The sequence below is a fragment of the Aquarana catesbeiana genome, linkage group LG09 (assembly GCF_042186555.1).
Source record: "Aquarana catesbeiana isolate 2022-GZ linkage group LG09, ASM4218655v1, whole genome shotgun sequence".
In the NCBI taxonomy this organism is placed as follows: Eukaryota; Metazoa; Chordata; class Amphibia; order Anura; family Ranidae; genus Aquarana; species Aquarana catesbeiana.
Genome location: NC_133332.1, coordinates 112434119 through 112449490, shown reverse-complemented (window position 1 = coordinate 112449490; position 15372 = coordinate 112434119). Strand labels below are relative to the sequence as shown.

The 15372-nt window shown below is 44.0% G+C and overlaps 1 protein-coding gene across 1 annotated transcript in view; it reads right to left on the bottom strand.

Moving 5' to 3' along the window:
- Positions 1-15372, bottom strand: part of WDR44 (WD repeat domain 44) — a 136478-nt gene that overhangs the window by 19731 nt on the left and 101375 nt on the right. The window contains exons 13-17 of the mRNA XM_073599151.1: positions 9128-9244; positions 6494-6616; positions 1888-2079; positions 1137-1238; positions 920-1035 (exon numbers count right to left, since the gene is read on the bottom strand). Coding sequence (XP_073455252.1) covers positions 920-1035; positions 1137-1238; positions 1888-2079; positions 6494-6616; positions 9128-9244 — 650 coding nt within the window. The remainder of the gene's footprint in view (positions 1-919; positions 1036-1136; positions 1239-1887; positions 2080-6493; positions 6617-9127; positions 9245-15372) is intronic.

The window sequence follows — 15372 nt, the reverse complement described above, 5'->3', positions numbered from 1 at the left end:
TTGGGTCCTGCCATGCATGTGGACCTTATTTTGAAGTGTACCACCTACCTAACATTGTTGCTGACCAAGTGCACCCCATCATGGAAATGGCATTCCCTGAGGACATTGGCCTCTTTCAGCAGAATAATGCTCCCTGCCAAACTGTAAAAATGGTTCAAGAATGGATTCAGGAGTTTGAGGTGTTGACTTGGCCTTCAAATTCTCCAGATCTCAATCCAGTCGAGCATCTGTGAGATGTGCTGGGAAAAAAAAAAAATCCAATCCATGGAAGCCCCACCTCACAAGTTACAGGACTTAAAAAAGGGGAAGTCCAGCCTGAGCTTTCTAGGCTGGGCTTCTCCTAAGGGTCACAGGAGTGCAATTAGTTTTGCACTCCTGTGACCGGTTTTCCGCGGAGATCTGTTGAAGTCCGCTCTCCGCTGACGTCACCAGGATCAGTCAAGGCAGCGCAACATCCCGACTTAGGAAATCTGGATCCATCAGCTGCCTGGACTGATGGCAGTCTCAGCAAGCCTCTGAGACAGCCACTCCCTGCCCCTCAACAGCTCAGCGCTCCAATGAGCATGGAGGATCACAGCAGGAGATGCGCTGACTGACAGTCAGCATCTCTCTGCTCGGGAAAGTGAGAGAACTAAGCCAACAGCGATGTTCGGTGGCTCGGTTCTCAGTGAAGAGGCAGCGGCGAGGGACAGATGCAGCAATGTACATGTCGTGACAGGTCAGGGCTGTTTAGGCAGCAAAAATAAGACCTACGCAATATAAGGTGGGTCATCATAATGTTATGGCTGATCGGAGTATATCTCCTTATGTGAATGATCTATATTTGAGACCCCCAAATATCTACTGGAAATCATCCTCAACCCTCAATCAGTTCAAAAATACAACTTTTAGATTTCCCAATTTAAGAAAAATACTTTACCTAAAGCTTGCCTTTATCTGGCTGCTGCTGTTCACACAGCCCTTGTACTTCATAGATAAAGACAGGTCTCTTAGATCATACAGCCTTATTCTTGAATCATTAGAGGTTACTAATATCTGCAATAACAAAAAACCAACATCAAGTCAGAAATCAGAAAAAATTGTGTGTTCTAGGCACAAGTTCATAAATTATAAACGGTCAACAGAGAAAAGGTCACCTTATTTTCTCCAGGCAATGGCTCTATTCCAGTGATTTTTCTGCCAACCCTATTTCGCCCTCTAGTGGAACGAACATGGATTTGCGTGTGGTATTTTAAATGCTGAAAAAAGGAAATACAAAATACGAAATGACAACATACGGCACTGTAATGGCCCATTCACACCCATGCATTTTAAAGTGTGTGTTTTAATGCATGGTAATATATGTGTAGTAGCATCTTGCAAATTATTATAATTATATTTTTTTTATTGTATAATTCACATATATGCAATGCATTGAAGTTCACTCTTATTTGCTTTTCATGTGTCAGTATGTATACAATAAAGCAAACAAAAGTTTTCATCTGAATTGTCTCAGGGACTTGAAGCTATAAGCACTACAACTGCTGACATCACCCCCTGCCCCCTCCCAATAAAAAATAAAAATAAATCTTCACCAACAGGAAATGGGATCCATCATCTAAGGACACAAACAAAAAACAGGGAGTCCCCTAGTCTGAGAATACATTTCTGTGTCCTATACTGTATGATTAAGATAGGATAACTACCCAGAAGATGCTTACTAGCAAATACTTCTACCCGAGACCAAAATTCCCATCTTAATAAAGCCATTAAAATCAGAAAAGTAAATCAAATTTGTTGTGACAAGCTTTTAAAAAAAAAAAAAAAAAGAAGAAAGAAGAAGAAATAGATGTACATCAGTGTAGGACTCTAATTACAACACTGCAAGTTGATGGATCAGAGCATTACCTCTGTATCATAGAAGATGCAGCGGCCATCATACGTGCCGATCACAGCGTGCTTGCCATTCTGACAGAAGTTTGCAGCAGTAATGAGCTTTGTCTGCCCATCAATTTCATTCCACAAGGCAACCTTTTTGTCAGGAATGTTCCAGAGCCTGAGTTTCCCATCCAAGGAGCCGCTTAAGAAGTATCTGTCATCCTACAAAAAAGAAATACAATTTACTTCCTGATGGTTACTGCAGTCATTACAAATTACTGTTTTTTGATGTCATGCTTCAGCAGGAGGAACAAAAATGGGTGCTCACTACCTCTCCATATAAAGCATTCATCCCTTGGGAGTTCACAGTGGCTGAACCACAACAGCCTGGTCAACAAACAAATCACCGCACAAACATCTCTTCTGTTGGTAAGGCGATCTGTTTTTTTTTGGTCAACCTGCTGGGTTGAATGAAAAAACAGAGTGTGTAGCCAGCTTAACCACTTGCTTACTGGGCACTTATACCCCTTTCCTGCCCAGGCCAGTATTCAGTGCTGTCGTACTTTGAATGACAACTGCACGGTCATGCAACACTGTACCAAAACAAAATTTTTATAATTTTTTTCAAACAAAAATAGAGCTTTCTTTTGGTGGTATTTAATCACTGCTGGGTTTTTTATTTTTTGTAAACAGGTAATTTTTCTCCTTCATTGATGAGGCTGCACTGATGGGCACCAATAGGCTGCACTGGCACTGATAGGGGGCACTGGTTTGCACGGTGTGGGACCAATGTCCCTGTAACAGAAGCCGGTTAACGGCTTTCCTCCTGTCTCCTCACACTTTTGGCTATAGCGCAGGTGGAAAGTGGTTAAAGCCCAGTACACACTCTCCTGTAAACTGAAGAGCTCAGGAGGAGATGATGGACTAACTACGCAATGTTAGTACATCGATCTTCCCCGCTGAGTTATTGTGTTCCGACAGAGGGGTGGCCCCACCAGAACGCACCAGTCAGCGCTCTCAGCCATTGGCTGCCAGCACTGATCGGATTCCAATTGGAAGGCCTTTGCCCCCTTGATAGAAGCCGGAGGTCGGGCCGCCTTCTGTCAGACCAGCCGCCATACACACAGGCCTAATGTCGGCCGATTTCTATTGAAACAGTCGATACGGCCTGATATTTGGCCCATGTGTACAGGGCTTTAGTGTCCTTTATAGGGCAATGGGGTAGATCAAATAGGTTAGTATTACAAAGCACTTCAAAGACCTTCTTCTGAGGGAAGGGATCAGTGACTACCTCTAGGCTCTGGATCCGGCCTTTTACAACCTTTTTATCATCGAGGAACCCTTGAATTAACTTTTTGGGCCCAGGGAACCCCTTCTAATAAATATATTTATAGTTCACAGTACATTAGGATAGATGGACACTGAGAAGAATGCGCCTTACAATTTCGGCATCATTGGGAAGACTTTCCCCTTGCATAAAAATAAATAAAATATGATTGATGTCAGTGGTTACCCATCTGAAAAGCAGAACTTGCTCCTTGCTCAAGGAACCCCTACTAACCACTGGAGGAATCCCCCAGGGTTCCATGGACCCTGATTAAGAAAGGCTGCTGTCGACATTGACTTGTATAGGCAAGAGCTCGAAATAAGTAATGCATGCCGATATACAAGCTAAGCTCTTCATATTTGCCAAGTAAAACTGCCTTTCAAACATGCTGCACACAAATGCAAACTATCTATATCATTATCATTTGCAGGATAGTGAGCCAATGACTTTGGAGAAGTAATCTGCTTTCATTAGCAATCCATCAATGATGGAAACTGCACTTTCCCAACATTGAAACAACACTCCCCCGATGCCACAAAATATAATACAATGATTTTGTAAGCAATTACCAATTCTTTTATAGATACTAATAAAATGAGCTCCAGCTGAGTCCAGACAGCGAGTACGCATTAAAGTGTTATAAACCTTGATGTTATAAACACGGCAAAACTAATGTTTTACTGCAATTTAATCAATGTTTTTACAATAAAGAGATTTGTTTTTCAAAAACAAGCTGAAGCGTCCAATAAAACAGAGTTATATAAAAGAAGCTCTTAAAGGACTGTGGGAGGCTTTTCCTGCGCAGTCATTGAGCAGAATCCAGTGACCTGCATAGAATTACGCAGTTTAGTCTTCCTATTCCAAGAACATGACTAAGCTGCACATTCACCTAAATGGGAGACGGAGAAATATGCTGCATCATAGACTCCTCTAGGGATAAAACAACATTGTTTTCCAACACATGTATGATTCACACACACAAATTTTACATAGAAATATAAGTGCTGGGAATTAACCCCCGAGATTGGCAAACTCTGTTCATCCTTGTTTGAGGGCCTGGAACCCGATCAAGAGTTCAGATCCTCCACCAAATTCACTTTTACAGACCGCTCTTTTTAATTAATAGAAATATGTTCCTTTAATCTCTTTTTTCTTTTTTTTTTTTTAAAGGAGGAATTCCGGGTATGAATATTTTATACACGTTTACATTGGTCCAGCTTGGAACAATGTAACTATGCATATACCATACCTGGCTGATGCCCCCTGGAATCTAGCAGACATCGCTATTCCAGTGATCTCCACTTGATTCTGGGTCCCGCGCCAAGTGGCTGTCCTGCTGCATTCTGAACACAGGAGGTCAGCTGCTCAGTACAGGCGCCATTTAGAGAATGCGTTGCGTTTTCCGAATGAATGTAAAGCTTTCTCCAATTGGACGATGTGGAGAGTCTGATGTCACTGCCCCAAATACTCAGGTATTCACAAGCCTTTTTGCTTTACTTGGACATCTGTTCACATTTCTCTAATTAAAAGGAGAAGTTCACCTTTGCAGGTAAAAAAGATGCATTTATTACTTATTTTACTAGGAGCCTGCAATGCAAAAGGGATCTGCTGATCACAGGGGCAACGCAGGTCTCTGAGACTGTCAGTGTACCTTGTGTGCACGTACCTCATACTGGCAGGCTGTTACATGACAAGAAGCATCACTGAACTACCTACTACTACTGAACTCAACAGCACCTGGGTAGTTCACTGAGAACTTCAAGCCGTCAGCCGCAAAGGATGTTGGTACGTGTAGTTCTCCCATTCACAGTACACTGCGAATTTATGACACGGCTGGGTGGGCGGAGCCCTGCACACCCACATTTTTTTTTTGAGACAGCGGTTGCAGGGAGAAGATCCCCGCTCGCTGTCACAATGGGAGATCGTGGGGTAGCGGGGGCTGTTGCAACAGCAACATGATACACCCTGAATATAGGTGCAACATGTAACAGAAGGTGAACTTATTCTTTAAAGACAAACTCCAGGAAATGTATGTGGAAACAAGATGTGCTTTATGTATTCCTTCTGGCTGTATTTACACCACATATATTGCATTTAGCATGTACTGTCTCACATGGTGTCAACATGCTAGTGCACTTGTGAATTGGCATTTAAAGCAAACATGAAAATCTATACACAGACTTCACCCAAAGAAATACACTACCTGGATTCATTGGTGGCAAATAGTCCGACCTTATCAGCTTTCCTAATCCAGAGTTTTGGCCCATTAGTGTGGCCAACAATACATCTCTGGAAACAGAAGGAGGCAGCTCCTGACCCATCAATGCAATTATTAAACACTAGGGCATGCTGGGTGTCTATGTTTCCTACAGTAAAAATGAACCAGGTCTGCCAATTGCACTGGATTATCAAAAAATTTAACAATTCAGGTTTGCATTAGGGACTCACTTCCACTCTTCCCCTAAACATTAGAATAAAATTACCAGATTGCTTTGTTTTGCCCCAAACTCCAGAACATTGGCTACATATGCAGTTTAAATAAATAAACACATGATGGCTATTTTAGTAGCTAAAGGATTTATATTTTTCGCTCATCATATCCCTCAAGTTACACAGCCCAGCCAAGTTGGTGACCTGACATTTCTGTACAGCAATTAAACATTAGAGCTTGCAGACTTCATTGCTCCCACTCTGAATGGACAATGAAGGAGCAGCAGCACATAGGGATAAGGTCACCTCTCTCCTCTCTTCTTTATGTCAACATATATGCACATAACCAAGCATAATAGTGCTTAGCATTCCTCCCTCAGCCTGAGAGTTGCTGTACAGGTAGCTGATACCAAGTCAAATTCAAGTAATTGGTGCATTTAAAGTAGAACTAAAGGCAAAACCCCCCCCCCCCATTCTGGATAGAGTAATGGAGGTTTATACCCCTGGATTTTGCCATCTATGCCCTACTGGGGAGATTTCCCTTCACTTCCTGTCCCATTGACAAACAAGAAGTCCCTCCAAAGTGTGGGAAAGCCAGGGGTGCTATCAGGGTCACCAAAACTAGTGTCCCCATTGGAAGATTTCCCCTCTATTATTGTTCTAGTGTCAACATAGAATTTGGGATTTACTTTCAATGATGGTAAACCAAATAGAGAGGGTACATTTCTCTATAAGGGGCGGGGGCAGCAATAAGAACTTAGAACTTAAAAAATGTTGCCTTTAGTTACACTTTAAAGTGCATTTTTTCCATCGTTCTACAAGTTAAATTTTTATTTACATATTGGTGGCATTCAGGGCAAAGGTGGTCAGCTCACTTACCCTTGGATGGAAAGCTATTGCAGTAACAAAATCTATATGCTGGAAGCAGCACAGACACTCCCTCCTGGATATGTGCCATAGGCGAACTGTCTTGTCCATTGATGATGAGAGTAAGAAGTAATTCTATGGGGGTAAGAATACCAGAGATCATTGTCAGCTCTTTAAAATACAGCATGTGTTCTCTTCAACAACAGGAACAGTGTCTAGTCAACTTTCTGATTATGTGCTGCAAAGGGATCATTACCAGTGCAGGCCAGGCTAAGGCATAACTGCAATTTAACCAGAACATTTGGACTGCTCACTATAATTAAGCAGCAAAATTTACTTTCTTGGACATAAAAGAATGACTGTTAAATGTGGTACAGACACAAATAATGGATTGTAGCCTTGTTTTATACTGCCAGAGTATCGATTAAATACTGTACTCTTCAATACTTAATGTAGAATGTTCAGCTGAATTACAGCTGATCTTTTCTTCTGTTACAACAGCTAATTTAAATGAGAAAGTGGTCTCTGGAAATGAGGAAGGTTATGTAAGGCAAGCTTACATTATAAAAAAGGACAAATAAAACATGTTCTGTGTGGGTAATTGAGAATCTTCCAAATGTATTTATGATTTTACCACAGGGCAGTTTAGTAGACTACGTTAAGTTAGTGGTAAATGTCTGGCACACGTCAGAATTTTCCCACTTGAAAAGGGACGGTTGACCCAAAACAAAGAGAACCTAATCTTACATTTCCTTCTTTTATCACTTAGGAAATGCAAACCAGGAGATCTGATTATGATTCTTGTCACTCAACTTGCTGAGGACCTTCGGTGTGGTCCAATATCGTTTTGGATTTTCATTTAATCTACAGTATTGTGCAAAAGTTTTAGGAAAAAGTGCTACCTATCCATTATGCCATACCATCAGGGAGGTGTGTGACTGGTCCCAAATTTATTCTGCAGCAGGACAATGACCCCAAACATGCAGCTAATGTCATTAAGAACTATCTTCAGCCTAAAGAGGAACAAGAAGGAAGTGATGGTTTGGTCCCCACAGAGCCCTGATCTAAACATCATTGAGTCTGTCTGGGATTACATGAAGAGACAGAAGGGTGGGAGGCAGCCGATATCCACGGAATATCTGTGGTTAGTTATCCGAGATGTTAGGAAAAACCTACCTGCTGAATTCCTTCAAAAACTGTGTGCAAGTATACCTAGAAGAACTGATGCTGGTTTGAAGCCAAAAGGGTGGTTATCCCAAATATTAATTTGATTTAGATTTTTCTTCTGTTTGCTCATTTTGCAAATTGGTAAAGACAATTAAACATAATTTCTGAAAGCATTCTTACTTTACAGAATTTCTGCACACCTGCCCAAAACTTTTGCACACTATTGTACATTAGGAATTCGACATGAAAAATAAGGCTCTCTCTCTCTGCTTTGCCTGTAAGAACTATTCAAGCCAGTGAATAATTTATGCACAAAAACAGTAAAAATAATGGCCATTAGAAAGTGGGAAAGAGGAATACCAGCACAATTTTCCCATTAGGAAAAAAAAATTAATAATATTCACCTTAAGAGCAAAAGACAGTGATTTTCCCAAACTTATCAGAAATCTTCCAAGCAACCCTTGCCTAAATGCTGCTAAATTACACAGAAATCTGGGTATGTTTGACAACACCCATGGAGCCAGGACTAAATTAGTAGTATATTTGCAGGTATGAGGGTTCTTCAAAACATCTCTCTGCAGCCATCTTCACTACAGCGTGACCAATCTTATACTTAACTGCAAGGTCAGCCGGCTTACCAGACAGACTAGTCACATGATATTCTCAGACATGAGCAATTACTCCTCCCGCCCTCACCATTTCCAACGAAAATATAAAAGTGCAAAAACATTTTGAGGACCCAATGTATATCGAAAGCTTTTAGAAACAACATCATGAAGATTAGGTTTTAGATACACAGATGTGCAGTAATCAATTCTGTGCAGCCAAAATGCTTACAAAAGGTGCCAGCTGTGTAAAGTATCAGGCCTAAAACTACCAGCCATCTGGCCCCCAGCACAAGAAAACGCCAAAGTGGCCATTCTCCTTATTACTTTAATGGCGCTCAAGAATGTTATTGTAGAAGAAGCTTCAACAATCTGCCTGAGCCTGTAATTCCCATTCAAAACTAACAAGTTTCAAAAAGCCACACTAGAAAAATAAGCATTAAAAACTTTTAAAGACTTAGGTGACACACATTACATGAGAATATCTAATTAGCCTTTTGCGTCTGAAGACTATAATGCAGCAGATGTTCCGAAAAGAAGGACATTTTAAAACGAAAGAACAATCAGACTATTATGAGCCACATCAGTGGGAACTAATGGACTTGCCTAATAAAAAGTACTACATTATTAATACAGAATCCAAGCCGAGTCATTTCTTGCTTGCACTAGTTCACACTCTTCACTGAAAAAAGTCATAAGAGTCACACAATGCTGAAGAGTCACACAATGCTAAAGAGTCACACAATGCTAAAGAGTCACACAATGCTAAAGAGTCACACAATGCTAAAGAGTCACACAATGCTAAAGAGTCACACAATGCTAAAGAGTCACACAATGCTAAAGAGTCACACAATGCTGTATAGTATGAACTTACTTTAGACCAGGACAAGTCGAGAAGGTCAGCTGTGTGCCCTTTGTATTTACAGAAGGGTACCTGGCGAAACGGTGCATTCTTATCATCCGGGTCCGTATCATCTGCTGCACTGTAAACCTGCAAAAGTCAATCCAATAAGCCAAGAAAAAAAAAAAAAAAAAAAAAAGGAAAAAAAAAGCACTTGCTCAATGCATACTGAAGCAAGACAGTAAGAAACATATGGCAACAACGAAATTCACTGGGCCTCATTTATCAGCCTGTCTGGGTACGCCATTTTCTTTTTTTTTTTCATTGCTACCAACACATTATTCTTTCTAATGAAACATGGAAGAGAAGACAGTCTGATGGGGCATGGCAGGGGAAACATGACAGGACACGCCCACCGCTTCCTCTTCCTGTTCTGACATCACTTGCGCCCCTCGCCAGGGGACCCGAACCTACCAGCAAGTGCACTGCCAGGAGCTCCTTTTGGTATCCACCACAGCGGGACTGGACCAGCCTGTTGCACCCGTGTTACAATGACTAGATGAGCGCTTTTATCATCTCCATTACATTGTGAGCTGTCATTTTGTTGTTTCCAAATAAATAACGTTATGATGCTACACTTAGAATGGAGCTGCTCTTCATTTCGGTTTATCCATTTCTTGCTACTAGGTTAGCATGAAGGCTGGCTGTTTAAAGAGACTATTCATTTCAACAATAAGCTTACTATAAGATTATATCTGCATTTAATGAGTTTGATCTCTAAAAGCCTCATGTGTAGAATCCAAAAATCCAGTGACTGCTGCTAGGGGATATTGGATGTGATGTAAGCAGCCCAAGCAGATTAGGAGCTTACGCTGTTTAGTATTTCCCACCCCTTCTCCCCTGATGCTACATAACAGGTTATGTGGGGAGATGAGAAGAGGGGAGGGGTGGCAGAGCCTGGCCAGCACAGACAGCAATAAGACACTCCCAGATAGGGGGAAGAGGCTATGACATGCCAGGAGGGAGGTGGCAGACATTGACCCTTCTGAAGTAGTGAAATTTTCTAGCATGCTCAGAGGCATACTGCAAGCTAATAAATTACTTATGAAAATAAAAAATGCTGCAAGTAAGCATAAAAAAATGTGATTTTTCTGTGCCTAACGCCACAATATTTTAAAGTTGGTGACAGAATCTCAATAGGCTGAACTCCAGCAAGAAGTAAATATAATTAAGAATTGTGTGATCTATGTACATTGTAAGTTTGTCTGTGTCCATGTGGTAAATTAATCTAATTGGAGTGGTTTCATAGTTATCAACCAGCTGCTGCACCTGCAGGGCTCTAATGAGGAACGCTGCCGTGGCTGCATACCTTTGGATGGGATTTTTTATTGGAATCATCTCACCAAAAATGACATTTGTGTTGCAGGAGATGCCTGAAATCTAACTTGCATCCTAGTGCAGACTTCGGGGAAAATCACTGAGCCAATCACACAAGCAGGAAATTACATTTCTGGGGGGCATTCTGTACACATTCTGTGTACAGAACACCTCCAGGTAGCCACACTGCAATTTCAGAAAATTACAGAGCTGCAGATTGAAAAGGAAAGGTCATTTTTAATAACGTTCAATTACAATATGACTTGTATTGCAACTATATATGCTATATTATTCTTTCTTATCCCCCCCCCCACGAAAGTGGAGTTACCCTTTTCACTAAGCTAGTAAAAATCAGCATACAAAGAACAACTCCAGAAAGGTGGTTCTGCAGAAATAGGTGTATTGTGTACGTTACCTGGACTATTACCATAGATATGCTGCTATTTGGTCAACTACTGCAATTCAATTGATGAGAGAGCACAAGAACTGCAAACTGTAGGCAAAGACTGAACACCAAGGAAAGCCCACAATACGCAGCAGCATATCTACAGAAACATTAAACTTAAGCAGAAGAAAAGCACATTCTGGAATTCTTCTTAAAGCATAATGTTTAATGGAAATGTTCACATCCAATGGGGGGCCGTATGCAAACTGTCCTTCGCCCCAGCATTGGTGTCAGCGGACGCACTATTAACCCCCAGCACTGGTGTCAGCGGACACACCATTAACCCCCAGCACTGGTGTCAGCGGACGCACCATTAACCCCCAGCACTGGTGTCAGCGGACGCACCATTAACCTCCAGCACTGGTGTCAGCGGACACACTATTAACCCCCAGCACTGGTGTCAGCAGACGCACTATTAACCCCCAGCACTGGTGTCAGCAGACGCACTATTAACCCCCAGCACTGGTGTCAGCAGACGCACTATTAACCCCCAGCACTGGTGTCAGCAGACGCACTATTAACCCCCAGCACTGGTGTCAGCAGACGCACTATTAACCCCCAGCACTGGTGTCAGCAGACGCACTATTAACCCCCAGCACTGGTGTCAGCAGACGCACTATTAACCCCCAGCACTGGTGTCAGCAGACGCACTATTAACCCCCAGCACTGGTGTCAGCAGACGCACTATTAACCCCCAGCACTGGTGTCAGCAGACGCACTATTAACCCCCAGCACTGGTGTCAGCAGACGCACTATTAACCCCCAGCACTGGTGTCAGCAGACGCACTATTAACCCCCAGCACTGGTGTCAGCAGACGCACTATTAACCCCCAGCACTGGTGTCAGCAGACGCACTATTAACCCCCAGCACTGGTGTCAGCAGACGCACTATTAACCCCCAGCACTGGTGTCAGCAGACGCACTATTAACCCCCAGCACTGGTGTCAGCAGACGCACTATTAACCCCCAGCACTGGTGTCAGCAGACGCACTATTAACCCCCAGCACTGGTGTCAGCAGACGCACTATTAACCCCCAGCACTGGTGTCAGCAGACGCACTATTAACCCCCAGCACTGGTGTCAGCGGACGCACCATTAACCCCCAGCACTGGTGTCAGCGGACGCACCATTAACCCCCAGCATTGGTGTCAGAGGATGCACTATTTACCCCCAGCACTGGTGTCAGTGGACGCACTATTTTCCCCCAGCACTGGTGTCAGTGGACGCACTATTAACCCCCAGTATTACCCCCTACACTCCACAAATATCCGACCACACACTCCACAAATACCCCCTCTTCACAAGTTTCAACCCCAGTCACGCAACTAAGGACTTTGCTCAGCTTCTGTGTGATGGCTCACTTACCTCTCCTCCTGGCAGTCAGCTGGTGGCCTGATCTTCTGCCTCCCAAGTCCTCTCCTCCTGTCAGTTCCTGGCTTCATCACAGGCCTAGTGGCAGGGCACACTGAGAACACCACAATCTCCCGTCCAGGTGGCAGCAAGACCCTGGATCCAGGGCCAGTGTTCTGTCGAGAAGTGCCCGCTATCGAATAGTGACCGGGACGAACTGCACACGCACAGTACGTAATAGCACAACAGCTGATTTTACAATCAGCTGTTGTGTCGGTGAGACAGCGCCTGCGCACTATAGCCGACTGAAGACATTTTTTCAGTCAGATTGTGCCTCGCGCTGCCGAGGAATGTTCATGTAGGTGAGGGGCGAGATTTAACATACAGTGTGCGGATGTTTTAAATGATGGCCAGTGCTGCAAAGATGGGGGCGGAATTTTTAAGGATGTCCAAACAAATCTGCTAAACAAATCTTTATCTACTATTCTTCCTGGAGGGCCTATTTAGCTAGCTAAATGTTTAAAATTCTGCCCCCATCTTTGCAGCAGTGGCCATCCTTGAAAACATCCGGCCTCTTCATGTTAGATCAGCACTGGCCTTCAATGAAAACATCCGCCCCCTTCATGTTAAATTCCGCCCCTCACCTACATGAACGTGCCTCGGCACAATCTGACTGAAAGATGTCTTCAGTCAGCTATTGTGAGCAGGCGCCGTCTCGCTGACACAACAGCTGATCATAAAATCAGCTGTTGTGGTATTACGTACGGCGCATGCGCAGTTCGTCCAGGTGTTCCATCGAGAAATGCCCCCCATCGAATAGTGCCCGTACTGAAGGGCGCATGCCCAACACATGCGCTGTACGTAACATCACAACAGCTGATTTTACCATCAGCTGTTGTGAAGGTGAGATGGCACAGGCGCACAATAGCTGAAAGAAATTTTTCTTTCTGTCAGATTGTGCCCCGCACTCTCCCGGTGAGTTCATGTCCATGATGGCCGGATTTCTACACGTTGTGGGCAGATTTATGGGTACATTGGGGCAGAATATCACAAAGTTTTATTTTTTTGCAGCACTGGCCATCTAATTCTGCCCCAAAGTGCCCATAAATCTGCACACAAGAAATGTAGAAATTTGCCCATCACAAAGTTTTATTTTTTGCAGCACTGGACATGTAATTCCGCCCCCAAGTGCCCATAACTCCGCCCACAACGTGTAGAAATCTGCCCATCATGGACATAAACTGTCCACGGGAGCACGGAGCACAATCTGACAGAAAAATAAAAAATTCTGTCAGCTTGCGCTTGCGCCATCTCAACAGCTGATGGTAATCGCATTTTAAGAGACCCGAACCTGAAACCGAACCGTTACAGTTACAAATAAAAGTGTAAAAAAACAAAAAAAAACCACAAATATATAAAATAAAAAAAAAACAAAAATAGTTGTCGTTTTATTGTTCTCTCTCTATTGTTCTGCTCTTTTTTTACTGTATTCTGTTCTGCAATGTTTTATTGTTATTATGTTTTATCATGTTTGCTTTTCAGGTATGTAATTTTTGTATACTTTATTGTTTACTGTGTTTTACAGTTAACCATTTTTTTTTATTTTAACCATTCAGCTGCAGCATGGATTTATCTTGACAGCAACAGCATTTGCTCCCACGATACATAAAGCCGTGACTCCAGCGCTGTAGGAGGTGATTTCACCACCACAGTTTTAAAAAAAAAAAAAAAGAGCATATATGCCGAAGCATGGGGGCAGCAGGGGTGGAGGAGCGATTTGCCCCCAACTTTTGGGGCGGATGCCCCCATGCTTCGGCATATATATATTTTAGGCACAGATTGCGTTAAAAAATGTTTTATTTTTTACTATTTTTTTTTTGTATTTGCTTTGCAGGTATAGTATGTCTTATGCCGCGTACACACGGTCGGACTTTCTATCCTACTTGGTCCGGCACACTTTCCGACGGACTTTGTCCGCCAGGTGCGCCGGACTTTAAAACGGACGGACTTGCCCACACACGCCCGGACTTTCCGGCGGGCTAAGTCCGCCCGTCTTTCCGACGGACTTTCGCCGGAGTTCCGGCGGACTTTCAGAATGAACGGACTTGCCCACACACGGACAAGTCCGTTCATTTTGAACGTGACTCAGGTGCGACGGGACTAGAAAAGGATGTCAATCTTGCCGCTTTTATCGGCAAGATTGACACCTTGCGAGCCCCGTCGCGGGGCATCCCAGGCCCTTAGGTCTGGTATGGATTATAAAGGGAACCCCCTACGCCGAAAAAACGGCGTGGGGTCCCCCCTAAAATCCATACCAGACCCCGATCCGAGCACGCAGCCTGGCCGGTCAGGAAAGGGGGTGGGGACGAGCGAGCGCCCCCCCCCTCCTGAACCGTACCAGGCCACATGCCCTCAACATGGGGGGTGGGTGCTTTGGGGGAGGGGGGCCGCCCTGCGGGCCCCCCCCACCCCAAAGCACCTTGTCCCCATGTTGATGAGGACAAGGGCCTCTTCCCGACAACCCTTGCCGTTGGTTGTCGGGGTCTGCGGGCGGGGGCTTATCGGAATCTGGGAGCCCCCTTTAATAAGGGGGCCCCCAGATCCTGGCCCCCCCACCCTATGTGAATGAGTATGGGGTACATGGTACCCCTACCCATTCACCTAGGGAAAAAGTGTAAGTAATAAAACACACTACACAGGTTTTTAAAATATTTTATTAAACAGCTCCGGGGGGGGATCTTCCTCCGGCTTCGGGGGTCTTCTTCCGGCTTCGGGGGTCCCTCCGCTTCATCTTCTCCCGGCGTCCGGTTGGTTCTTCTCCGCTCTCTTCTCTCCAGTTCTTCGGCCGGCTCCTCTGCTGTCTTCAGGTAGCTCTCTTGCCAGCAGAGGTCCGGACTTCTTGTCTTCTTCTCTTCTCCAGATGTTGACACGACGCTCTCTCCGGCTGGACTGCTCTCCGAGGGCTGCGTTGTGACTTATATAGGCGGAGACCCCGCCCCCTTTTGATGTCACAGTCCCTGGGCATGCTGGGACTGTGACGTTTTAGGGGGCGTGGTCAACATCACCCAGTGACCACGCCCCCTAAAACGTCACAGTCCCAGCATGC